General features: G+C 42.3%; 1 protein-coding gene across 1 annotated transcript; it reads right to left on the reverse strand.

Moving 5' to 3' along the window:
• Window positions 1-900: 900 nt before the first annotated feature.
• Window positions 901-27,938, reverse strand: klf7a (Kruppel like factor 7a). The gene is made up of 4 exons (XM_077730617.1): window positions 27,626-27,938; window positions 12,610-13,210; window positions 7,189-7,312; window positions 901-3,496 (listed from the first exon to the last, which is right to left on the reverse strand). Exons 1-4 carry the CDS (start codon window positions 27,725-27,727, stop codon window positions 3,445-3,447), a joined length of 879 nt encoding a protein of 292 aa, XP_077586743.1. The 5' UTR covers window positions 27,728-27,938; the 3' UTR covers window positions 901-3,444.

Below are 27,938 nucleotides of genomic sequence, written 5' to 3' on the forward strand. Positions count from 1 at the left end.
CACTGATTGAAATGTCAAATTTGTCATTTTCTATTGGTCTGTGATGGACGAACAGTCTTCCTTTATTTAGCTGGGAAAATGAAGACGGCAGCAGCGGTCTGTTTCTTGAAGAGCATGCTCAGCAGGACAGCTTTTACGATATTTGCAGAATATTCCACTTTAGATCTGGTGTATAACAGCAGCATTGTAAAACAAATGTGGGGTTGTCCTGCAGTAAAACTAGCGAGCTGGAGAACTGTGTGAATTACTGGTTTTGGCTTTACTACTGGGAACTCATGCCAGTGTAACAAAAACACGGCGGGTGTTAGACAATAATTCAATCAATTTTCATGTAGTAGTAGCTGTAGTACAGTTCAATAGATAACCAGTCTGTAATTACTGATAAGAGAGTACATAGTTAACCAGATACATGTAAGCTCCTTGCTGAGAGTGTGACATTCAATTAGTGTATTAAATATAAAAATAAAAAAAAAATCTCCTGATGGGAGCTCCTCTTTGCCAGACCCAAGGAGAATTAATACACTGCATGGGACCATTTAACAAGGAGTAATTACTCCCTAATTAGCCATTACTTATTCGATTAGCCTTTTATCAGCTGGTCATGGTCAAAAGGCAAGAATAGTGCTGAAGCCTTCACACCTTGTTTGCTAACAGATCTAATTACTCAGTATGAGCAGGTGTTTCCAGGATTGCTGTGAAAGATGAAGTCACAAAAAAATAATTCTGGTCTCACTTTTGGGCCAACGTCAAATTCATAAAATTTTAAAAAAACAAGCTGGAACTCTATTGCTGAGACCCTGACTCAGCATTTTTGTCTTCTTGATAAAATGGCGTAGAAGCATAAAGATGTGATGGATAATCATATTGTTAATGAACAGACCAGTCAGGAAACATTACTACTCCATGCCAAACTGCGTCTACGATTTATTACACATAATTACATTCTTAAATAAAAAAACAAACAGTTCATTGCATAGAGATATTACAATACCAATTTAAAAAAATGAATTATGAAACAAACCAGTAACAAAAATAAATCTTTCTCAATTTTCCATAATAAAGAACATTATCATACCCATACATCATAATATACAAATGATAAATTTGAAACACTATGTACAGTCAAAAGAAAGGGAGAAAGACAAAACAGGACAACAGAGAAAGGTGTGTACGGGCCTTAGGAGAAGAGGAGTCGAAACTGTTGCTATCTTGTGGAGAGGATATGATGGGAGGGGGAGGCAACAAAGGCGGGTCAGAAAAAAAAGAGTCTGAGTTAAAATTCAGAAGGAGATCAGTGATGGTGAGATCTGCAGCCTGCACCTCAAACCGAGCCAGCGTGCATGTGTGGTTGTGGTGTGTACGTGTGTGCGCTCAGAAATGAGGGTGTGCTTGAATGTATGTGCCCAAGTTTGTGTATAAAACAGTTACTATACAGAGATGCAGTGGTAGTGTTATGATGTGCACAAATGGATGAAAAAAAACCATCAGATATGTTACTTTTTCTTGTTTTCCAAAACCGAGTGCAAATACAGACCAAAAGAATTACACACAGGCACAGCATAATTGACAATCATTCATTAAAAGGACACAAAAGTGAACCACAAAAAAATCAAATTAGTATAAAAAAGTAAACATTCACATTTGAAGTCCAAGATTTCCAGCGTACACTTTTGTGACTTAATTGAGTCGATTCCGAACAATGCTGTATTTGGGAAATTTCTGTGCTGCAGTCCTGCGTTGTCAATGACAACATGGAAAACAACCAAAACCACATTTCCACACATTCATTCATTCATGTCAATATTTAAGCCAAAGTATTGAAACATGCATAGAGCTGCCGTTGATGATGCTAACCACTTTTATTCATTTTGTCTGCATCCAAACATGGATCGAACACTAGTATATCTGGCTATGGGCTGATTAGGTGTGTTACAAACTATTCAAAAAGTGAATTATGGGTGCTTCTATGGTTTTCATTTGACTAAAAAAAACTATTTCTTTAACAGAAGGCAGAGTACATCATTTGCGCCAAAGCCTCTGGGTGAAAAGGCATTTACGGTACTGGTGACTGGGATTCGGGAGTAGAGAACCATGTAGAAATGTGACTACACTTAATCTATTGTATGTAGATGCCTCACTCTTTCAAAACATTAATAGCTAAAAGGGCTGTTGTCTTCACCGAGTTTGAACATTTTAAATCCTCCCCTCACCTTTACCCTCCATCGGTCACCTAGTAGAAAAACGTCTCTCCAGACCTGACTTTCTAGATAACAATGACGTGGAAAAAGTGTAATGGTGTAGTTTTAACAAGGAGTGATCGGTACGCCATTCACATTTTCAGCTGCACGTGCACAGAAACATTACAGATACATTCACATTGATCTGTTTGCCAATTGATTGGATTTGTCCTCCTAAAAGTCCATTCCATGTCCTACAGGAGGTAAATCTGTGGAATGTCCCAGGAGATGCATAGGGCCTGATTTACTGGAGAAACTTGGAAGAATTGAAGTTGGCGAAATTGGAACAGTTCTGCATTATGAGCAACACGGTGGGTGGTCGGATGCCAATCACTCTCAAATGCTCGAGAGATCACTTCAGTTATCGACAGTTTTTTATTTGGCTGCGTTCATTTCCAAAGAGTCCTTTAGAATGGGAAATTCCGAACAAATATCAGATCTTTGATTAAAAACAATATAGCCTTTACATACATAGTGATCCTGTCTTTTGACTTGTGCAATGGGCCCAAGTGCTTCCCAGTCAGACAAACGGGGGCCTTTCTTTTAGACAAAGGGTTTGCAAAGAGTCAATTGTGCAATAGGTTCAGCTCCAAATATATGGATATCAGGTTCAAGTTGGAGATGGCCTCTCTTTTGCCAGGAATAGGTTCAAAGGCCATATCCAGATGAAAGTCTTCATGGATTACCTTTCTAACCAACAAAGCTCTCTGGATGACCTCAATCAGTTTAGGCAAACAAAAATATCCTCCGATCCAATCAAGTCTGAAATCGCCAGTCAAACAACCTCCGTGGAACCAGGAAGGATTTAGCAATTGATCTAGGTGGGAAGTGAAAAAAAGTCAAACAGAAAAGTTGTGATATTATACACCCTTTGAACAAAAAGGCTATGGCAACCCAGCAAGTGCTAAATTGTCTGCATGTAGGACAACGCTGCATGGAAATGAGGCAAAAGTGGACTGAAACCAAGAGCTGCCAACTAAAGGTCCCACTCGAGGAGAGGCAGATGACGCTTCATGGAATCATGTGGGACCCGTGTATTGCCTGCCTTTGTTCAAGCCAATGGCATGGTGTGTCTGCCTCTGCTCCAGAAATGCCAAATATGGAGTTTGACACCAGTCTGAGATCCGTGGTGACAATTTTTCTGCAAGTGATGTGGCCTCTCTTCTTCCTTTCCGCCTCTACTCCCTTCTGACTTCTCTTGTGCTCCTCAGATGTGCCTTTTCATGTGCAGCGCCAAATGATCCGACCGTGAGAAACACCTGCATACAACAGAGGGGGAAACGCTCTGTTAGTTTACAAACATGGCGTGGTGGAAAGAGGATCGTTTAGTCAATGGAACAGAGAACTGAGCCATGGGTGTGGATGCAATTAGTCCTCATGTTTATAATTCATAATCAGCATTTCTACTTGTAGCTCCTAATGATTTGAGCTGCCATACCATGAGCAACATAAAAGCCGCAAATAATAAACAGGCTAAGGAAAAATAAACAATAACGCTTAGTTGCATAACAGGCAGATGACTGCCGATGAAATTCTTTCATTCATTCATTTTCTGAACCGCTTATCCTCACAAGGGTCACCCTCAATTGCCGGCCATCCAGTTGCAGGGCACGAGGAGACAATTCACAGTGTTTAACCACTCTACCATGTATGTTTTTGGAACGTGGAGGAAAACCAGAGTAACTGGGGAAAACCCAGGCAAGCCCAGGGAGAACATGCAAAGTCCACACAGGAAGACAGACGTGGGATCGACCCCAGGACTCCAGAACAGGGAGGCCTACGCACCAACTACTCACATGCCAGGTTGCTCGTTGTAATTCTCTCAAGTCTAAAAATGAAAAATTGCGACATTGCTCCTTAAAAGTTTTTTTTTTATGGCATAAGAGTAGACGTTTTACATGAGTTTTTGACAGTGTAAATGCTACAGTGTACGTACTACACACCAACTGTCTATCCCTAATATTTTTTAATTCACTTCTGCACAGCCACTGTCATTTACACTAAAATAAATCTCGTACATTTTCTAATCAAGATTCAGAAGTCATTCAAGTCAAAAGACTTGTGTAAAAAAAGTAGGCCTCAATTACCTTTGGTCCAACGTTAATAGACCTAACAAAATCTGATTACTCACCTTTGGCTTTTTCTGAAACTTTTATATGGCCTACTTAACTTTTAGATAAACCTTTCCAACTGTTAATGTTTTGAAGCTGCCTTGTCCAGACTGCGGAATTCAGCAGTTCCTTATTTAGATGTTTAGTTCCATCAGGGTGTACTTGAGAACTGTTTGTTTTTGGCAGTGTTTTGTGCTTGTTCTATTTGACTGCTTGTCTGCTTTATATCCTGTTGGAGGACCAGTGAGTTGCGACTTTCTCAAAATTCCTTATAATCTTCAGATTTTATTGTACCTTGCAGAAATTCTAACTAGTCGCAAAATTCAGCTTCCTCTGCAGAACCCAGTATGTGTAGTTTTATTTTATATTTGAACACATTCGCCAAATTGTTGGCGGGAAAAATGCCATAAAAATACAAGTAGGAATGTTCCAAATGGCCGTATTTTCTGGCCAAAAACTTTCAAGAATATATAGTGTAAAGAACAAGTAAGAGTAATATGCCAGATTTCTAGGAAAGACTTACTAAAACCAATAATAGTAGTAATGAAATAAAAATCAAATCATTGCCTTGTTTTCAGGAGTTAATTGTTATTCATTATTAAATAAAAGTTATTTGATCACTTTACATCCACCATCTCATTGTCCTCTTACATTACAGAATGCAAATACATGGTAGCAAAAGATGACAAATGAGAAGAATTCAGCTGTTATGCTCCCTCGCTGACACTAGAAATTATGTCAGAGACACAATTCCATTAAAATAACACCCTACTGACTTCAAGAACACATTTTCAATTTTAACTGTATGCAAGATATTTGATGCCTTGGTTTGGCCTTTTATTGGTGTTGTAATCTGTGTGATGTGTAGTTAATTATTAAAGCTACCAACAAACAACACATTTGCTCATTTATAATGTTTTTAAACACTGCTTTAGTTACTTATGACTTGCTACTCTGTAAAATAAAGCCTTTATTTAATTTGTATGTTTTCATGACCAATTAGAGAAGCGAGTCTCATAGGGTTTTTGGTGAAGGACAAATTATATTAACCCCTAGAGGTAGCAGTATTTTAAAGTTGCGTGTTTTGCGACTTTCTATTATATTGAGTTAACTTATTTGTATCTATGATGGTCACTTTAAATTGCTCGTAGGTATGAGTGTGAGAGTGAAACCCATCTACTTGTGCCTGCGATTGGCTGAGAACCGGTTCAGGGTGTTCCCCGCGTGGTGCCCATAGTTAGCTGGGATAGGCTCCAGCATCCCCAAATCTTTTTTGTTTTTACGTTGCTCATCCAGATTATGAAAATCTAAAAAGATTGATGTTAAATTTAGTTTTTTGACCCTTCAGATTGCTTCTTTTCAGCAAGATAGAGCTAACTTTTGGGGTGGATCAGTGTTTTCTTAAGTGACAGACACACTGTAGGTACTACCAGTCATCGGTTTTACTCTCCTACCAGCAAGCATTTCAAGTATGTGTGAATGCATGTGCTGTTACTGTCTTACGCCATAAAGCAGCGTAGCAAAACACAGGTTGACCGAAAGCCTCACAAGAAACTCCGGTGTCCCCCTCCCCACCTTTTTATGTAAGTTCAGTGAAACAGATGGTAAGGAATGAGTCACAACTTGGGGGCACCACACCAGCTGGCACACCGTGGGTCTTTCACCCCCTATCACCACTCACCTCCCAAAAGCCCCCCTCCCCATCCTGCCTTCTTTTTCCCCTCTTCCTTCATCTCAGCAGGATCTGCTTCTAGCCCGTGGGGTTGGGCGCCATGCGACACATGACAGAGATGAGCCCGAATTAGAGAATGCGCCTACAGCATAGGGGGTGGTGCTCAGATGGAAAAGGGAGATAGGGAATTGGGGGGAGGGTTTACTGTATTTACAGTGTGTCCAACAGACGCCTGCTGATGACAGATGCTTTGATGGCCATGAGGCACTGAGGCGCACAAGAAAAGCTATCAGGTAATGCGCACCCGGTGGCAAAAGACACTTACTGACCAGTTATGTGCTGATAGCCATTATTTAGCACGGTCTATTTAACGGTCAAATTTAGAGCATATGCACATAATTCTGTGGACTAGAGACACCTAAGAATGCAGTTACTTTTCAATAAAGCCTCTGACACTGATATATGGGTCAATATGGCGCCATAAAACTATCTTCATGATGCTGCAGATGCTTTACAACTCTCTCGGATTTATACCGTTGGATGCGCGTTCAACGAGATCACAAAAATGACCTTATCATCCCAGCATCTATTCCCCAGATAACAAAATTGCTGTGAGATCCCCGAGGTGTCAGCAAGGGTCGGATCACAGACAGAGGCTTGTAATTAAAACAAGGCTAAAGATTTTTGTGTCACAGTCAAGCCTGATCTTTTTATAGCAAATAATGGCCTCCGAATGCTTGATGGTTTCGCCAGCCAGGCTGCAAATTAACATTTTGCTTGTGTTTCATTATTAAACATAGGCTGCGGTGACTAATTAAGGTAGGAAAGTCGGCAGCAAATTACGTCACATCACCACAGCGCCACTGTTTGAATAATATCTTCATTTCTTTTGTTAAAGAATATGCAGAGCTGGATAAAGCTTCACTCCGGGGCCCCCCGATCCATCTGCCAAAGAATTAAATATTTAGACACTGAAATATCGTGTGAGGCAAACTGCTTAGCTGGTCAGTTTACTCTGCTCAAGGACGCTCGGGATCAGAGCAGCAGTCACAAAATGTTCTGCAAAGTAAAGTAGGCCAGCTCAGGGCTTTATTTACAGAAACATACTGACCTGTATTGAGCACTAACCCCAGTTTAAGTGTGATTGCCAAAAAATACATAGACAAACCTGTCGCAGTGGTTGCACTTGAAGGGTTTGGCGCCGGTGTGTTTGCGGTAATGCCTCGTCAGCTCGTCGCTCCGTGCAAAACGCCATTCACAGCCCTCCCACGAGCACTTGTACGGCTTCTCACCTGGATGGGGAAGGGGAATGAAAACACCTGTTTCAGAAACAATGATACATTAAGGTACATAGACACTGATTATGTCCCCGTGGTGTTTGAATATGCTGAACACACAGTTGGAAATCTTGGAGGGGGGGATGGAAGGTCATCTCAAATCGACTAAGGCAACTGCAATTTTTTATGTGAATAGTTATGTCTCATTTATTTTCGGCATTTATTTTAACATCAAATTTCCTTCATGTTCAAGGTTTTCTTTTAAATAGAAAGAAAAAATGGCACACATCCAACTGTCCATCCATAAATTTTATATCCTGCTACAATAGTAAAGCTATTATTTCAATCTGATTTACTGTATGCCGAAAGTTTGCCTTCACACAGGACTGATCACCTGTCAATCCTTATTCAGACTGACAGTCCCAAATCTAGCTCACATTTTAGTGCACTTCCTGATCATATCATCTCGACAGAGAGAATCAAATGCAATTAAATTTGATCCCAAACCATATTGTGATTGGATTTGAAAGCTTATACAGCCCCTCTCCAAAAACTGAGCGGGTCTCTCGCCATGACAGTATTGTAAGTCGAAAGGACCTTTGAAAATGAATCTATGAATAGTTTGTTGTCTGTGTAAGATCAGTTTTGGTGAATAATGGAGACTAATAGCAGGCACAAGATATCTTGTTGAACACAATTCTGACAATAATTGTTGACAGCAAGTGGAGAATAAATCCAAAGCATGCAAAGAGGTCTATGACTACCGTATTTTCACGACTATAAGACGCAACGCATTATAAGGCGCACCCTCAATGAATGAATTTTTTTCCATATATAAGGCGCACTGTATTATAAGGCACAGTGTCTATTTTGGAGAAGATTTAAGACTTTTAAGTGCGCCTTATAGTCGTGAAAACGTTAATTGCTATTGACTTCCAGGTATGAAGCACTCACTACACAGTCACCGCTAGAACCAGCCATTGTTGATGTTTTGGATTTTGTTGTATAAAATCTTGCAGTGGGGGAGGATCTATATGATGGAAGATTTTGTAAACTAGGATGGAATCTGCATATTTAACAGTATTGTTTCAGTTCAGGCGTTTGTGTTTTTTTAATATCCGACAGTGGTGGTTTTTCGTTTTTGGTTTTCTGTTTTTTTCCATACATGAGGCACACTGGATTATAAGACGCACTGTCTATTTTGGAGAAAATTTAAGACTTTTAAGTGCGCCTTATAGTCGTGAAAATATGGTATTTACAAAATGTCCAATGTGCAGAAGTAGCCCAAAACAACGACACCCAAGACTTTATGCTCTGTGCTGAAAAAAAAGATTGAATATGTCACCAGTAACTACTTAATGTCGACTTGACTGATATTACATTCGAGTGTCATGCAAAAACTACTCAGTACATAGAAACCCTTGGAATAGCACGCTTTGGGCCAACCAGCTTTGGTCAACGAAGCCCTGGGATACAGGGATGCCAGACTGTGTTGCCTAGCAACGGGGCCAAGAGAGCAGGAGTGCATGTTGATACTCGGTGCATGCAACATGAGGAGGCAGTAGTCGGTGCAGCTGGCTGGATCTGGCAACGGCACGCTGCCATGCCACCGGCCAATTACCGGGCATGCCGGCAGAGCATGGAGGCAGTTGCCTAGCAACGGTAACTTAGAGATGTACAAAGGAAGGGGGGAGGGATAGTTAGAGGTGGTATCGGTGGTGGTGCGGAAGGAAGGAGGAAGGGGGGCATTAAGAGACCAGTGCTTGCAGCAATAATAACCACTCAGCTACCGAGTCCTACGACGATATGCTGCCCCGGTTGCCTAGCAACAGAATCTACCTCCCCCACTCTTTCTTTTCCTCAAGATACCCTCGCGAAACAGACAACTACGCTCGCCTCCTCACTCGCACATAAACGCAAATGCACACACGGCTTCCATTCAGAGGGACTGGGTATCAGTGAAAAATGGAGATCAGAGATCTAAATCCATCAGATTAGCCCAAACTCGTGAGCGTAATCAGATTATGCTCTTGTTACGTTTTAGAAAACATCTAATAGTTTATCTTGGATCATTTACTTCAATAAAATGATCTTAAACCCTCTCTCTAACCGGCGTCATTGAAAAGTTTTTAGAAGCCACTGTTCTAACTAGTGGTTCTGTCCAAATGGCACCCTTTTAAAATGCAGTCAGAAATAATCAAATTAAATGAAAAAAAATTATATTTACATGGATAATCTGATAAATGGGTGTTTCCTGAGTCACGATAATCAGATGATGTGTCGTCTCACACACACACACACACACACACACACACACACACACACACACACACACACACAAACACACACACAAAGGGAATGCTCTACAGCCTCTCAGGTGCCAGTGTTGATCTTAATTGCATTCCGTCCATTAACCGGAGCCAATACTGGGCATCTGGGTCTCAGAGGTCATTAGACATGCTCTCTGAGAGCGCTTTACAGCCTCCAACCTACAACTAGCATTCTAGCCTTTGATATGAGAGTGGAATGAAGGTTGGGGGTGGTTGCATGAAAGGAAGAAGATTAGAAATGCGGGGCATGCTAAAGAGAGCCATGAGGTCAGCTCAAATATTCATGTACACATCAAAAGACAACTTGTAAATTATTTTAAAATCACTAAGAGGAGCAGTTGCTTGATCATTTATAGTAGTTGGGAGTGATTATCCCATGGTGACTATGGAAATAAATCTGCCGGTGTAACCCTGACAGTAGGTGTACAATGTTGGACACACTAAGGAAGATTGGAGCGGTCATGGAGCGTGACAATGCAACAAGCTTTCATCAATATTGACTTGAATGAATACTGCATGTTCCGATCTAATGTGTCCAATAGCTGTAAATTACAGTGAAGCGGCTATGCTTATTTCAAGTAAAAGATGGACTTTAAGTACTTCTGTCACGAGAGACACAGAAGAGGATAGAAGAGGGTGATGGAGGATGTTGAATGAGCGGCAGAGGAAGAATATCTCAAGCAGCCTTGTGTTTTAGCTGTCCCCTCAACCTGCTCCCTATCTAATTGTACTACTCCTTATCTGCAATAAGCCTATTCACAAAAAGCTCTACAGGGCAATGCTATTCCACGCCGACTCGCCTAATTCCAGATTAAATCGTCGCCTTTTCTCCGGCGGTAATTTATGGAAATAACAAGTAAGAAAAAGAGGATTTGAGTAATGACATCTTAAAATGTGTCAGGATAATAGCGGAGTGACTGAGAGAGCTGTTGCTTGACAAAAAGAGTCGCTGACTTATAATAGCCGTGCCATTTGACTTTTGTCTTAACTTGTTAACACACCACCCAAAGACTAAAACATCTTTGTGCTCCGTTTTCTCAAAATACAGTTTTAGGTGGGTCAACAACAAGAGCTCTAAATTGCTGTCTTGACTGACACTTCAACGATGAAATCAATCATTCTGTCGCGTGTTCGCCATGTACATTTAGGGTCCCAAACGGTGCAAAAGTACAGACAAACCGACTTGAGCAAGGGAAAATAAACACGCACAATAAGTTGTGAACTTGAAAGTCCAAAATGCCTGATGCTTATAGTTGCAACCACCTAACAGTAAACATACATTCACACCATGGTCCATTGGGAATCTCCTGGTTGACCTTGCTGACCCTTTTAGGCAGGTGTGTTCAATTGTTCGCTTATTCTCGCAAAGGGGCTAACCACATTCTACACAATTCACATAATAGCCTTTGACAACATGAACTGTATTTTATATTTTCTATTGACCTCAATACAACAACTAAATCAATGAAAGTTCCACATACTCACAAATCGTGAATTAGTATGCGAAAAAAAATGTTATTTGTTGCATGAGTTGTTAAAAAAAAATCAACCAGAGTTTCCACCAATCTGCTATAATATTCTAAATTGTTTGACATAATCTCAAAATGATACACAATAGGTTCCCAATTTATGAACATCCAATTTGAAACATTCGGAGATATGGACATTATCTGATTGGTCTATATTTTCATTTACCATATTTTCATGCCTATAGGGCACACTTAAAATTCTAACATTTTCACTGGGTGCCCATTGAGCCGAAGTTCCTTGTGTATGGGTCAATTCCTTCTACCTCAGTAGTAATTAGGTACTTTGTTAGACTTACGAACAAATTGACTTGCAAACGGTCATCTGGAACCAATTGTCTTTGTAATTTGGGACCTTACTGTATATATCCAGAGGTTGGCCTGCGCTTCGTTACAAAGAAGCTGTATGGCTAGACCACAAAGAAATAAAAAGAATTACTGTCCTTTAATATGTTCCAAGTGTGAGCCATTTGCGAATACATGCAACTTTTCCAACCAAAGTAACTGAATTTTACGTTTGCCCATGACAAGAAAAGATGGTTCCTGAAAGAGCCTTGTTATTTTTATAATTAGTGAATTGTACAGAATCACTGTACTGTCGCGCCAACTTATCCAGGTAACGACTGAACAGAGGATCACTTGCTAACACAGCAAGGAATAACACTGGGAATTAGTGTCATACGGCCAGTCATTTTTTTGTTAATGCCAACCAAGTTAATTGACCCAAGTAACGCATCTGAATGTGCCTTTTTTCCTTCTACACTACTACTATGTTGTTGTTTTTTATTATTATTATTTTAGTTCGGTTACACAAGCATCTAGACTAATCACACAGGGCCTGCGGGATGATTTCTTCATTGCCCGAGACAAACATATCAGGTTTGGAAAGACAGCTTTAGAGGATGGCAATGCCTGTCCTAACACACAACAGTATAAGCCAATATGCCATGACCTGCCGCCATAACTGTTATATCTGAAACATATTTGTAGTTTCTGGATGATTACAGTCCCAGCAAAAGGTGGCCTGTCGCTGACCTAGACCTGCAGCAGGCTTGAGTCAGAGAATAAGGCTGGAAATAAAGACGGGAATGGTAGGTGGCCTATCCGGGTCAATCCATCCATCACAGTGCAGTTACTCAGATAGAGGACAGCTCTCCGACAGGGGTCTGAGTGGTTTGGGATGGAGATGGAGGAGTGAGAGAGTTATGGCTTGAGGGCCCTCCCCCTTCGTTCTCGTCAAAAACCTTGTCACTTGTCCTTCGGCTAGAAGGAGTGATACAAGAGGTGGTTTTATTTTCCCACAAGTTCTCCTTTCATATTCCATCCTGCTCACTAAAAATGGAAATGTCATGAAATCCTACCGCAAAAATACAAGCCTAACAAACACAAGACCCCATGAACAGAGGTCCCTAAAATCGGCCAAAAACAAGGTTGTGCGGTTCATAGAAGCCCTTACCTGTGTGTGTCCTCTGGTGGGCTTTTAAGTGGGAGCTTTTGGTGTAAACCTTCCTGCAGCCGTTGAACTGACAGCGATGGATCCTCTTCTTGTTCTCTGGCAGCTCACCTAGCACGCAGGCTCCACCCTCATCTTCTTCTTTTACCTGCACATGTAGCGGGTGTGCTGCCACCAGCCGAGCGGCGCTAAGCCCGACCTTCCTCGCCACTAACTTGAGGGTGAGCGTCCCATCAGAAGACGTCGTTAGGGATGGGTTAGGTTTGACTAGATGCCGACCTAGTTCTGGCGAGGATGGGGGCGTCAAGGAGGTGACGGCGCTGAGCTGGGCCTGATGAACCCCTTCCATCCCTTCTATGGATTCTGGTACCTTTGGTTCAGTTTTTATTGATGTAATGGGAGGTAAGTTCTTCCGTGTGGGGCAGCATATCATCGCCGGTGGACTCGGGGGGTCGTGTATGCTTGGGAGTAGGACATCTGCTAGCTCTTCTTCGCCATCCTCCTTCAAGTAAGCTGGGGTCAAGAGTCCATCCAAGTCGTGGTCAAACAGTTCCGAAAGTCGTTTGGGCTCCGTCTGTAGATAGCGCTCCAACTCCAGGCAGGTCTGGAAGAGATAATAATAGAAAAACGCTCACACTCCAATCCAAATTAATAAGCATCCATCATCGGCTACGCCATCATGCCCTTTTAGGGCACACTACATATTTGGGTGCTCACACACTTTACTAGAAATCTCTGGCAGTGATTATACACTGATTGATTGTGAGCTCAATAAGAGACACCCTAAACTGCACATAATTCTTATCAAACATTTCATTGTGCTGTGACGAGCATGCCTGTGTCAGCTTCCAGCAAGCTTGGATCAGAAGATTAATTCCTCCATATTTATGGTCGGCTTCTTTGCAATTACTCTCTGCACCTAATCATAGAAGCCAAACAAAAGATTGACATGCCTGGACCCCGAGGAGACCATTATTTTACACTACGTCGAAAAGCTTCTATGAGGCAAGCTGGCCAGGGAGGGAGGCATCAAATGTCCAAGGATAAAGCTATTATGTGCGGGGAGACGGCGCCAGTTTGATCCCAGGGATCGTTGTGTTTCGCTTGTAGTTGCTAACCCGTTTTGACAGCTGAGATGGAAGCGAGCAGCACTGGCGGGTGCGTACTTCTCCCCACTTCATTTGTGTGTAAATAGGCACTGACACAAAGAGTAGCTGGTCCCATTATCAGAAATAAGGTTGTACAGACTGAACACATCAGAGACATTTACACACCCCATCCCCTGCTCCCCCATTTCTCTTCCATCCTTGTTTGCACCTTCTAAAAATAAAATCACACTTTTTTTTTGGTTGCAGAGGGAATATGTCTTCCAGGAACAAAAGGTTTCTGTTTTATTATTTTTTTCTTTGTTTACATGATTTGCATACTGACATCAAATTAAAAGCTACCTCCCTGTGTATGACAGACGCCTACAGAACAGGATTTCTACATCATTGTTAGGGAACTCACTATGAATCTGTACTTTAAATTATATTTCATACTTGTGTCCTACACTTACTCTCCACAGTCTGTTTTGTTTGGTTTTGCCTCACTTTTCAGGACTCTCCTTGTGCTGGCTTCCCTCCCAAGGTGAGCACTAATTATCCTCCTAAATTTCTTGAAGAAAGCGCTGAGGACTGCAAAGCAAGGTGAGTGTGTGTGTGGGGGAGATAGCCCAAGCACGCAGGAAAGAGGATAGAAGAGGAGAAGTGGGAGGGAGAGGAGAGAATGGAAAGTGAGTAGAGCAACAGCAGCGACTCTGTGAAAGAAGCCAGAGAGCGGAGGAAGGTCTTGACTTCATTTTCTCCACAGGGGAAACGGGGGAGTGAATCCTTTTTGCAAGTGTGACATTTGCTATAAGAAGGTCTTGTCAATGGAGGCTCGCACATAGACATGGGGGCATTGAGGTGTACAAAAAGACATGCTAGATACAAGGTACAATGTGGGTTGATGTGCTGGCTTGCTGGCTGTAAAAATACACGAGGTGGCAGGAGTTCAACAATAGTGTGGTTCCCGTCTGCCGCACTGGCTTCCTCCTGTCACTCCATGAGGCACCAAAACCCCATCACCCTCATGTCCCCCAGGTGGTGACATTAACATTGTTTTAGACGAGGTCATGTTGTTGATCCGCGGCCTCTGTGTGTACGTCTGGCCGCAAAATGTGGATGCCGCTAGGTCGTGTGTGGAGGAGAAGTATAATTATGCTACTCTGGGTAAAATTATTCAATGCTTGTGCTTTTTGAGCAAACACCTACTGCACACTCATGCATAAACAAACTATCTTTGCTAATCTGTTGCCCTAAAGTATAGAGAGAGCAAAAGAGAGAGGGGGGTGCGGGGAGACAAGTGAGACTACTTGGCGGAGTGCCTGTCTGGAGGGCCGACATTTACTGGTCCTCCACAAAGCCAAGTTCCATTTTCCTAATGGGCTTTTTGCCTTGCTCCCTTTAAGTGAGCTGGAATCAGGCAGGATCACCTGCTGAATGAGAGGTGGCAGCATTGATGCTGCATTTGTGGCATTTCCATGACCACATTGTCCAGGTCTTAAATGTCTTAGCCCACACGATATCAAGTCATGGAAGAAATATGTAATGTATGTGTGTGGATGAGTAGTTGGAGTGAAATAATTGTATGTTATACTGCTCTGGGTGATGTTTACAACAAGGTCCAACAGTAAGTGTTTTTCTTGTCTTCTGACCGAGTGGTGACTAGTCCAGGTTGTACCTTCACTGATCTGAGATTTGCTCCATTTTACTCATGGCCCCAGTATGGACAACAGGTCTAGATGTGAATGAATGAATGGATTGTAAATACAGACTCAACATTGGCAAGTTGATGGTACCCCTTAGTTAAAAAAAAGATAATACTGTACCGCTTGGTGGAGTACATTTTTAACACCAATCTTTATTATACCGGTGAGTAATCCTAATTGGTAATTTACCAATTTACTTGACCAATTTTGTGTTAGATGATGTATTTATTAATATCCAGAGAGCAGTTTCTTTCCAACATTGCTTTGTTGCTCTATTCATAGCAACAATTTAAACTGCTTTGTGTGCCGTTCGCAGCTAAATATTCTCAGCTGTGCATCACTTAGCAACACTTACCTGTATTTTTGCCTGAGTTGCTGCTCCTTGGTTATAAAACATGACAGGAGGAAACAAGTATTTGCAGGACAAAGGGGAAATTAAAAAGGCATTTCTCTACCTTTATGTCCATTCATCTGTTTTAATGAGCGTAGAGTGTTCAGAAATGGCACATATTATCAGTTGGTTTTCTTTACGTAGATTACCGTAGTTTATAGCATTTAATCTTCTTTACAAGCCCCTTTAGTTTTTTTTTTAACAGGGCTTGATGTGTTTTTTTTCTTTAACCAAAAGCTTCTGAAATGACTGAAACAACCCACAGGTATTGTATATTGTGCATGCACACCTTTGGTTCTAAAATAGAGCAGGTGTGACATGAGCAGACAGACAGACTGCCTGCCTAGAAAACAGGCTAAGCCTCACCTCCCTTCTCTTGTGGGGCCCTCGGCCTGGCAGCTGATGCCCTCTCCCCCGTCGCCTCCCTCCACCCGCCTGCCATCGCCATCAAAGCACAGGCTGCCTCCCAACTGTTAGCTCCCCGCTACGCTGCTAATAAAAAGCCAGAGTTATAAATATGAACAGAGGAGCGTGCATAATGCCCTGAAGGAGCACCCAAAACACCACTAAACAGATAAATGTAATGGGATGGATATGGCTCATTAATTTTAGGATGCTTAGTTTTTACAGATGCTGTGATAGAGACAAGGTGTTATGAATAATATAAAAAGCATTGGACTACATTTAAAAGCAAAGAGGTTTACATGGAATGGGAGGGCGAACCAATTCATCTGCTTTGTCTTTTTAGAGGCTCCACAATTGCTGAGTAATATGGATTTCTTTCCTCACATGTAAATTCTTGGACTCATCGATTCTGCATTATTTAGCATAACAAGCGACATCCTGTTAATGGCAAGTCATAGATCAATAAAATATTTAAAAAACAAACTGTCCTCTGGAGTCATTTCTGATGTAACAGAATTTGTTTTCCTGATGACTTTGCCTAATTTGTGCTTTTAAACCCATGAAGGTTTTTTCACAAATGGAGAGAAAAAAAAAGCATAAGGTTGTAGAGCTTGCTTTTGTAGTAAATGTACATGAGAGCTCGGGGTCAACTTTACTCTCTTATTCTTTTGATGCAGAGTCCTGCTGTGTGTGTTTTATCCGATCGAGGTGCTACCGGCCTCCCATTGATCTTGGGTCGAACCATCACTTTGAGGTGACAGCTAAATGACCATTAGCCCTGGGCGCGGACCATCTCACCATCATCCTTTGTGAGTGTGTGTGTGTTTGCATTGCAGTGACTAATCGATAGGGAATGATGCCTGCATAGAGCTCATCAACGGTGGCAATCGTGGCAGACAGACTGTAATCTATAGCTTCGCTGAGCAATACTTACATGCACCCCCCCCCCGCCCCCCGAATGCGTGCCCACAACATCCAAAAAGATCTCCCCCACAGCCCCTTTCCTGCTAAGCTCGCCTTTAGGCTCTTGCTCATGCACCCCCTGCAATGTGTAGACTCCCCAGAGAGCAGTGCAGTGTCATCGTGGCAAAGCAGCCCGCAGGGCCCAAAGGGAGGCAATGCTTAATTTTCCCCAACGCCAATATGTGCGCCCCTTGATTTACCCGCCATTCTCAAAAGATTCACTGGCAGAGGTGCACAATTTGGCCAGGAGGTATCTTAGAGGCCCTGACGGGGCTCAGGAGCAGTAAAAAGGAAGGAAAGACACAAAGAGAAGAGAGCTACATGGGAGAGAGGAAACTCATTTATTTGCCTTCTGAGAGGTGAGACGTGTAGAGGAAAAGGGGAGGTAGTGTGAGGGCTGAAAAATCTCCCAACATTACACTGCAGATTAAAGTTACAGATAGCCAGGAGGAGATACTCCAGATCGACCAACAGCTATGTCTTTGCCGGCAAGTGAGCCTTACCTAGCTCCAGATAACATGTCACGGAAACAGCTTAATTACACACTCGGCCTTATCGGTAGACATTAGCCCAGCAGTGATAATCAGTGCCAGCGTCAGGCCCTTCCGTCAAAGTCATGTGGCGCTTTCAGATAGAGTGGGCACCAGGCTGATAACACACATCACCGCTTGTTATATCAGAATTTGCTGATGGGCTTTGAGGGGATAGAGCACAAGCACTTGTAAAAACCTAACTAGTCTATTGCTTCTGGGAAACATGTAGTAGAACACGTCTTTTGTATTCAATTCAATCGTCTTGATTGATGCGTGTAAGACAAGAGAATATACCTACGACATTTTATTCTGATCCATCCACAAGTAATTGAAAAACAACAACTGCTTGAGCAGTTTTAAGAATATGCTCTTTTCTTTTCCCAGGATCTTATGAACACATGATTACAAACAAATGTTCTCATTTGAATGGATTTGCAACATGCTGTAAATACTGTCTTACTGCTGTGGATCCGCACAAATTCTTGAATACAGAAAAGCAGTGGTTTAATGCCTGCAGCTGTCTTAAAGTATGCAGTATCTTAGAAGAAAGTTCATCTTTATATATTTATATATATATTTTTTCAATTTAATGTGAACCAAATGAAGGCTTCCCTTTGTGGAGTTCAACATAGAGTTCTGGAGGACTCAGGGTACAACAAGTGGAGCATACATAAAGACCGAAGCCAATCGGTCTGAAAGGCGTGCGACAAAGGGTGGAAAATGTGTTTTTGTTCTGCCAGTAAGGAAGATGATTTGGGAAGAGAGTGTATAAGAGGATCGAGAGCTCAAGACAGATGAGAAACGATGGAGAGGAAGGATGAAGAAGCAGTAAAAAGGAGAGTGGCAAAGAGAATCGTGGCAAAGACAGGGAGGGGAGAGGTATAATCTGAGCACCAGGCAGGGAAGTCTCTTTAACTGGATTTGGGTGAGCTGTTGTTTATCAGTGTACGATTGGCCAAGTGGCCCCTCTTAGCTGTCAAAACCACCCTAATCTAATCACGAGCCATTTCAGCCCCTTTCCACCAACATGCACGTGTGTGCGGGGCAGGGACCGCCGTGCATGCAGGGGGGTCTGCGACAACAGCGGTTTTACAGCTTGCGCTGGGATTTGGGGAATCTGTGCTCCGGATGTAGGGGACCCCATTGTGCAAGGCAGACTGGCTAATCTTCATTACCGCACACAATGGCGGGTCCAAAGAGCGAGTCCTTGGCTGCAAAAGGCACGGGGAAACAAAAGAGTGGCGAGCGGTGAACGAGAGCGGGCAGGAAGGCGGGTTGACAATAACAGGGCGACAGATAAAGGGAACAGTGAAGCGGAAAAACTCGTACTCATACAGCGAGCATCAGAAAAGGCAGCTCAGCACCACAATCACGTACCGGCTGAAACTCTGGCGCTGTGCCACCACTGATAAGGTTCATTCATTTATACATGCCAAATTAGGGAACCATTTGGAATGCTTTAACCACGGGAGCATCGAACAGCAGACCACCGTGGTCTATAATTTCATTTAAAAAACTCCAAAATAAGAAAGCAGGTGAATGGTACTACGCAAGGTGAATTGGTTTCAAAGGTACTTGGTGATGTGCTTTAAGGGTTCATCAAGTTCAAATATTTTAGCCGACATTACTTTCCCAAGAAAAAGCTAATCACATTACTTGTATATTTCCAGAACCGTTTCAATATTGTAGTGCCTTGAGATACAACAGGTTTAAGATGAGGGAAATCATTCGGTCCATTTCTGACATAGACATAATTGTACGGTGGACAGAATGTAATTTTTTTGTTTGTTCATAATGACACAGGTAAAACAGTCAGCACAAGAGTACTACAAGTGACATATTTTTGAGTTGGTACGTTTTGATACATTGCAGTGAACAGTAAAAAAAAATTCTGTCTCTTTCAACGTCCCCAGGTGGTAAACAACCATAAAGCGCAGCACAAAAGTAATGCAAGTTTAAAAAGGTTGATTTTTTTGTCCAAATTAAATATTTAACAATGTCTATTCCGTATTGTTTTGTAAAGTACAAAAAAGGGAGTGTTATTATCATTCCTCTCAATGAGAAAGGATAAGAAAGGAGTGTTGTTAATTATGGCCATTGACAAGGAATGAATTACAACCAATTAGAAATAGATGACAATTTACATTTACTGATGCGTTGATGTAACACTAAAAATCTCATTGTGGTTGACTGGTCTGTATAACGGGTGTACATACACAACCATGTGTTGACACCAGCTTGACTTTCCGTGCACCCATATGAGCAGGTGGGACACTTCTGTCCCATCTTTTTCCCACGGCAACGCTTTTAAGACAAAACAGAGTGGGAAAGATTGGCCCAAGCTGCTTAAAATATTGAAAGATACCACCAAGCTGCCGGGCACTCCGCCAAGCGGTGAGTGAGTTGATGTTGCTCATGGATGGGCGGATGCGGGATGAACCCACTCACCCCTTCTCTGCAGCAGCATAAACCGTCTGCACCCCAATTTCACCTCCACAACAAAGGCTTGCTGGATGAGCTGCAAAGGTAGCATCACTTTTGACCTTTACCTTTGCATTTAATTGTGGTTGTTCAAGTGACAGTGTGCCATAATAAAACACACCAACAAATACACACGCATAGGCAAACAAGGGAAAAACTGCAAAACAAAATATTCAAAAGCAAACTCTTACTGCTGTTCACATAAACCCAATAAACCCTTGCTCTGTCGCTGTGCCTCGCTCACACACGTACACACACGCGAGTGAAAATTATTGATGTGCTCTCTTATAAAACAGTGGCTGGTCCCTGAAGTATTCCTGGCAACATCACGGGCTGAAAATAGCTACCGACCCAAATAACTTTCCCCGATGGAACGGAGACAGAGCCAGACCACTGCCACAGGCAACTGGCTTTACTAATTGGCATCATTTTACTATGAAATAATATCTAAGACGCAATAGTGGTAAACTAAAGAGCAAGAGGATGTGCTGTCTAGCCATGCACACGTCTGGGAGGAGCCTCCCCCATGTTAGTATAACATGTATTAGTAAATACACAAAGTGTGTGCTTGATTATGTGTATTTGTTTGGAATTGGAGCCATAGAGGCATGTTGCTTTGGTCTGAAACAACGAACGTGAGCTTAGAAAAATTGTAAAGGAGCAAATTAAAGTCTTGCCAGCTTATCATCAAGGCCCATTGCACAAACTTCCATACTTACATCTATTAATTTTCAACACTGGTTTCCCTGGTCAGGCTCACGTGGTGCTGACTTTGGGTTAATGGCAGACTACACCCTAAACTGGTTGCCACTCCGTCGTGGGCCACACTGAGACAGAGACCCAATTGCACTAACAATCACAACGACACTGAGCGGGAATCGATCCCCAGCTGTCCACACCAAAGTTAAGCGCATGAACCACAAGAGCATCAGGTGGCTTACTTTTCAAATAGCTGGACTCAATTGAATTAGACCACTGTGGAAAATAAATACAGTCATGACGGACGATGCACAGCAAGCAACTGAACGCCCACTGGATGCTAATGGAGAAACTGCCATACATGTTGTTCTTATTAGGAAATATTTAAGGTGCCCTATTTAAAGGTATGTTATTTTTCATTGAACAAACACCATGGTGCCTAGGGAAGTCAAAAATAACTAACATCACAATGTTGCTTAGTCACAAAGTTCCTTAGTCTTCTCATTGGGTCAGCCAGGAAAGGAGAATGGAAAATAAACTGAGATCACTGGGGATGATCATGTCAATCTTGCTGTTGTTGGTAACATTGGGACGTGCAGTCACCTGCCAAAATGTAATAATCTTTACAAAATTAGATATCATATTTAAGTATATTATAATATTGAAATGAATTCTGCTGTGGATATACATGAAGATTTATGTAATGCAATACACTGCAATTCAATGGTGTCAGTTGAATCGCTCTGTGTGGCAGGCCTACAGTTTAAACACACACTGCACTGCTCAACATTATGCAAGAAGAACAATGGGGAAACATGTTCAATGTCATGTTGATAAATGGCTCTTCCCACAGGTCTCATTAAATCATTGGAGACCACTTCCCTTCCCAGGCCTGTTGCAAACCCGCCGTCATTCTACGTTGACACTTATACGAGCATTTTTTTTCAGCGCATCAAGGCTAAATGTCAGAATAAAATAACATCACATCACAGTTACGACAATCCCAATTTCAGGTTGGATCTATTCATTCTTACATTGGCCGTATCTCATTTCAACTCGTCAGGCCTAGAGGAGCTCGGAAAAGAAACCACAATTCCATTTGAAGGCCCTTTTTTTAAGTCAAGATATTTTCTAAGGTAAGATTCTTCTCTAACCTTCAAACGAGTATGAAAAGTGATGAATAGAAACATTAGCAATTGGAGGAAAAGTGCACCAGTTGGAATGGAGCTATGCTATTGAAGCAAGTAAAAATACGTGTGATTTGCAAGCGGAACACCCATGTAAAGGGCACACAAAGTGGCTTACATAACATGGCAAGCTCCTGCTCTGCTTCCATGGTGCAACCTTGGGCCAGGATGAGATCTCATCTAAAAAGAATTTAAAAGCATATGCATCCCCCAAGAGTCAAGCTTCGCCCTGCTTTATAAACAAGTGGCTTTACGGCATGTCCTTGGTGGCGTCAGCCGTGCAGGCTAAAGGCCATGATTGATGACAGGCTTTAGATGACAACAAGCAATGGTGTTTACTCAGTCAAATTGCCCTTGTCTCTCTTTGCCCTGCATCTCTTTCTTCTTCGTGACTCCTGCGGGAGAAGGTCTTCGTGGCTGGATGTCTGTTCCCTGGGTCTCTCGCGCTCCCTTGGGGTGGGATTAGTTTCCCATAAAGGCACAAGCAAACAGGCAGAGTCCTTCCTGCTGGCACTGTCTTATCAAGGCTGCCTAGCAACAGGTAGGCAGTGAGATTGGAAGAAGCGCCTTGCCAGGAATGGCCATAAAATGCCTGAACATCCTGTTCATATGTCTGCAGTTAAGGACAAAGTGTGACGAGGAGGAAGTGAAGAGGATCGTTTTATTTTCAAACATTTTCACGATCGTTTAGGGTCATTTGATTTTAAAACATTTTTATAAAGGAAATCAAGCACCTCTGCCGGAGAACAACAGCTGCGACGTGTCACCCTATTGAACACATGTTCTCATTAATCATACACACCTACAAATGCGCAAAGCCTCTGAAGTTTCGGAATACAACTGATGCTGTTTCCTCCAGATGCTAATTTCATTATAAATTTAGATCATGTAACACAATGGCACATTTCGAAATTAGTGTGCTGCAGTTTTGTCCATAAAAACAAGACGCATAAAGTGGGTGAACCATTTGTCTCTTGTTTATCATGGAATGATTGGATGAAGACATAGTGGTCATTTTTAAAAACATGGATTGAATCCTCAAGTACAAATTAGTTTAGACATTTTTCTAATCATAGCTTAGATGCATACTTACTACTTAGAAGCCTGCTATGTATTAATATTTCGTGATACCTTAGCCAAGTTAAGTTAAGGTAAGTTACTGTGACAATGACATTTCCCGAATACGGGATGAACAAAATTATCTAATCTAATCTAAATTAGACCATGTTAGACATGTTTTAAACTACCTTTGTTCATATACGTAGAATTGTCTTAAATCTTCTCGAGTTTAAACACTTGAAAACTAAATTTCAGAAGCTGGTAGCACTTTGAATTTATAAGTCATTGGCTCTCTTAGTTCCAGGTACGAATTCATGTGTTTATTCAATATTCAAACAGTTTACAAATGCTCACTCTTTCTCAAAGCGTATTATTCAAACCTTACTACACTTGAAGTCCAAATGCATAGTTCCAAGAGAGATTCAAACCTCCCCATTCTAATTTCTACACCTGTGACAAGCTGAGCAGTCAAGCCTGTCTATTTAGTGTAAGGTGCCACGACGGGAGATATTGGGATCAAATGATGTGAAAGTTATTGTTAAGTTGTATTTGCGAAAAGACGACCAACTCTGCTGCTGGCTGTTAATCAAACCCGAGGCAACAGAGCGTTTCCGAACACTATACATAAAGATGTGCTTGTCCACAGCAGTCCCCAGCCCCTCCCGCTCCGCCTGACAGGCCAGGCAGCAGCGTGTCAAGCAAATGAATACATCCACTGCCGCACTCTCTTTCATCAACGCTTCCCGGCTTTTCATCAGCGGCCATAAAGCAGTAGAAGTCACCTATCACCGGCGATAGCCTCTCAGCTGCCTGAATGATGAGACAGACGTGGCAGGGTTCACGAAGCGCTCTCATAGTAGAATGGATGTTACTGGGTCAGGGGGTCACTTGCACATCTCATTACACAAACTTGCATGTACACAGGACCCGCAGCAACAAATAAACCTGTTCATGCCTCAATATTAACAAACACCAAGTAGCCTGTCTTGTTAACAGCAGCACTGAATAGTCTTAACAGTAATATGCCTCATTTATCAACTCATTTCAATTTGATGAACCCTTAGCTCATTTTTCTAGTGGTTTTACCCTCTTAAAAGGCATGCTTCCTGGCTCTAAATAGATGGCCAATAATCTTGTGGCTAGTTTACACAAAAGAAGACATTCATGGGCAAAACCGTGTCCAATAGAGTGTATATGACAAAAATGTTCTGACTGTCTTTCATTGTGCCCTGCCATTTGCTGGCCACCAATTCAGAGTTTACCCCGCCTGATGCCCATAGTTAGCCGGCCGGGAGAGGAGTCTGGGACCCCCGTGATCCTTATGACATTAAGCGCTTCAGAAAATGAATGAATTAATTAATTGTATTGCTTGAGGCAGAAATGAGTCATATTAGCATTCTGAGTATCACAAGATATTTATAACTGTATTAGTCTGACAATAGGGCGGCACAATCATTATATGGCTAATGTATCCACATCACAGTCTTGAGAGTGACGGGACGATGTTGGTCACTAGACTTTCTCCGTGGAGTTTACATGATCTCCCCGTACCTATCTCGTTTTTTTCTGAGCACTCCAGTTTCTTCCTACATCCCCAAAACATGCATGGTAGGCTGATTGATCGCACAAAATTGGCGCTAGGTGAGAATACGGGCATGGGAGATTGTTTGTCTCTTTGTGTGTGTTGAAAGGCAACCTACTCATGGTGTACTCCATCTATTGCGCAGTAGCAGGCAGCAACCACATGATCCTCATGAGGATAAGCGGAACAGTGAATGAATGGTTTGAGAAGGTTTTTAAATAAGGAAAATGAAGACCATAATTACTTGACAAAATTGATCACACTTGAATCATGAATATGTTTGAATACAAAGTGAAATGACGACTAACATGGGACCTAACCTTTTTTGTTTGAATGTCTCGTGTTCATAGAACACTTAATATATGTACATTTGATTGACCTCATCTTAAATTTCTGTGAACTTATTTGGGGTAGAACCAAAGGAATAAATCATACTGAGTTACTTCTATAGGAGCGAAGGATGGAAAAGGCAAGAAAAAGAGGTAACTGCTATCAAGTTGCCGTGTGTGAGAAAAACAGCTGTGTCCCACTGAGGATTACATAACATTGTGAGATGCACGGCTGGAGGCGCGCTCTCACGTATGGATTCAGACATCCTCTGAAAGTCGGGAGATGCGGCTTTTTATCTTTTAGCGACATAAAAATAGTTCCTGTGAACCGGTAGAGGTCTTCGGACCTCTTTCCAGACTTTCTAGATGCCATTTGCATCCCTGAATCTTCATCTTCTTCTGTCTGTCTGCAGTGACTTTCCATCCTTTGGGGTTTAAGCCCACCCGACTGTGAAATGTGAAACCCTGCAGCGGTAGAGAATTTGCGTGCTCGGCAACTTCCTTCACTGCCATGCTTGCACCGGCTCCCCCACCTTGCCCAGACTGAGATGCAGAAATGTGCGTGCAAGAGAGCAAATGTATGTGAAAACTCGTTTGTGCGGGTGTGTGTCGAAGCCATAAGAGATATGCAAGGAACGGTATGGCGTGTACCCGGGGGCTCAATGACACACAGTCATTTGTGGTGTCTTGTTACCCGCCAGGTTCAAGTGCATGTGAGCTGTATTATGATAGCTGTGGAGAAAAATCACAGAAGAAGCCAGTTTGCAAAATGCACAACAAACAATGGTAGAACTGCAGCTGGGATAACACAATTTGTAGTTAGTGTGGAGTTGTTCTAAGGTTCTATAGCATGTTTATTACCAGCTATTTGTTGCCACTCTGAATGAGCAACCACACGGGAATTGGGATGAGAGACATAGTGTACCAGTTTGGCTTCGTTTGCAACAAATAGCCGCTTCCAATGTACCATCTGCAAACCTCCAAAACACTTTTGTCCATGTTTGCTCCCCATCTCCCCATAACAGCCTGAATCACGCCTCACAGACACAAATAGGAGACACAGTCATCACTCTCACCATTGCATCTCTGGGACCCATTTAGGTCCGTAAACAACGACCTTCTATCTTGCTACGGAAACCCATAAGACATTGACGTTTGCATTATAAATTGTGCCTGAAAAAAGAGCAAACTGCTCAAACCTCGACTCGCAAATTCCTGCATTTTAGTGAACTCAGTGACATCTTCATGTTGCAGCAAGAGTGCGGCATGCTGTTAAAACATGCCAACAGAGCCCTTGTCCAAGTGCAAAGCGATGCCATATTTGGTTATCAGGGTAGATATAATTGAGGGGAAAAGGAAAAAACAAATAACCAAGTACAGACAACACACTGCTGCTACAAGTAGGCACATTGTCAATTCTATGTGAGTACATTGTTTTTCATTCCAAAATGAATTATGTCTTTTAGGCTTTAGGCAGTCATCCCAGTCAAAGCAAACTGACATTTTCAGCCTCTTCAGATAAGAGCTCTCACAGTCTCTTGCATTTGCATTAGGTATTGATTCAGAAATGCTGGCTATGGGTGAGTGCCATTTAAAAATCCACTGACAGAGGAGGCAGAGAGATGGAAGCATGTTATGAAAAGATGCGTTGGTGGGTAACAGTGGGATGCCAATTAGGCTCCTTGGCCACAACAAATGGGTCCATCGCCAGTGAACGCTTCTTAAACCCTCCCCCTCTGTAGGCATTGAGCAACAACAAAAATAAAGAAAAAGTAGACCATTTTATCTATACATAAATACTACAAATATCTGTCAAATATAGCATTGTCAGAATCATTACCAGAGGAAATAATGTGGGTAGTGCTGATACTTTAAAAGGAAAACCCAAAAGATTCTAGTCTTTATAAAATGTGAAGATTTTGATCCTAACTGTGAATTTTAGGCAACAAAACGTTTGTTTTGATCATTGATAATATGGATTTGTTGAGCGGCTGACACATCATCTTAAATGCCAAACGGCCACGTGCTCACGTCCATAATTCTCTGAACTTGGAAAAGGAAAGTGAAATGAAAGAAAGTACAGTACAATCAGGGGAAAAAAGCCTGCACGTATGCCTACGAATGTCTCTGGACTATTTATTTCACCATTATATTTTAAAGATGCAAAGACAGGCATGTCAGTGTATCTATTATGGATAAGGGGAGAAGGCGGGTGAGGGTTGTTGAGGGAAATGGGGTGTGCGCGCATCTCTTCGCGTGGGGGCTTCATAACTCGGTAATGCGGATATATAATTTACGACCAATTCTGTCTCGGTGATGGGCCGCGCATCTTCATCTTCCCAAATCGCACTTGACAGCTTTATTACGCGCCGGCGTGCGTCCGCATGGCATCCAGCGCTAGGAAAAGTGTCACATTTACGGTATGAGTGATGGAAGCGAAAAATGAAGCAGCTTTTTCGAATTTATCCCATATCGTTTGAATTGGAAGAGGAAAAAGAACAAGAACATGAACATAAAAAATAAAAATAAATTTAAAAAAAGTTCCCTGGGTGCACAAGCGCTCCTCTTGGAGCAGTTGTGCGGTTGTTTGTACTCTTACCTGCTGCCAGTTCTCCTCCAGCGAAGGCATGGCGGAGAAATAGCCGGTATCGTGCACCAGCTGAAGTTCCTGAAATATACTGTGGTTCGCCAGGACGTCCATTCTGACACTCGCGCTCGCAAAGGGTAGACTGATCCACGGGAAATGTGCCTCCTCTTTTTAGCCACGTCACGCCACTATACGCGCACGCTTGTCATATTAGTCCACGAGAGGATCGATTGCTCAGAAGGACGCGATCGAGACCTGCGCGCATTACCGGACTCGGTGCGTAAAAGAGAGCGGGGGTGATGGAGGCTCCATGTGTATCCGTGTT

The sequence above is a fragment of the Stigmatopora nigra genome, chromosome 1, assembly GCF_051989575.1.
Source record: "Stigmatopora nigra isolate UIUO_SnigA chromosome 1, RoL_Snig_1.1, whole genome shotgun sequence".
Taxonomy (NCBI): Eukaryota; Metazoa; Chordata; class Actinopteri; order Syngnathiformes; family Syngnathidae; genus Stigmatopora; species Stigmatopora nigra.

What these genes read in the sequence shown, in the direction of transcription:
- klf7a (XM_077730617.1), bottom strand. Translation starts at nt 27,727, where the DNA reads ATGGACGTCCTGGCGAACCACAGTATATTTCAGGAACTTCAGCTGGTG. An exon ending in CCACCAGAGGACACACACAG is followed by an intron (nt 7,313 to 12,609) that starts GTAAGGGCTTCT and finishes TTCCCCATCCAG; the next exon opens with GTGAGAAGCCGTACAAGTGC. An exon ending in AAGTGCAACCACTGCGACAG is followed by an intron (nt 3,497 to 7,188) that starts GTTTGTCTATGT and finishes TGTTGTATGCAG; the next exon opens with GTGTTTCTCACGGTCGGATC.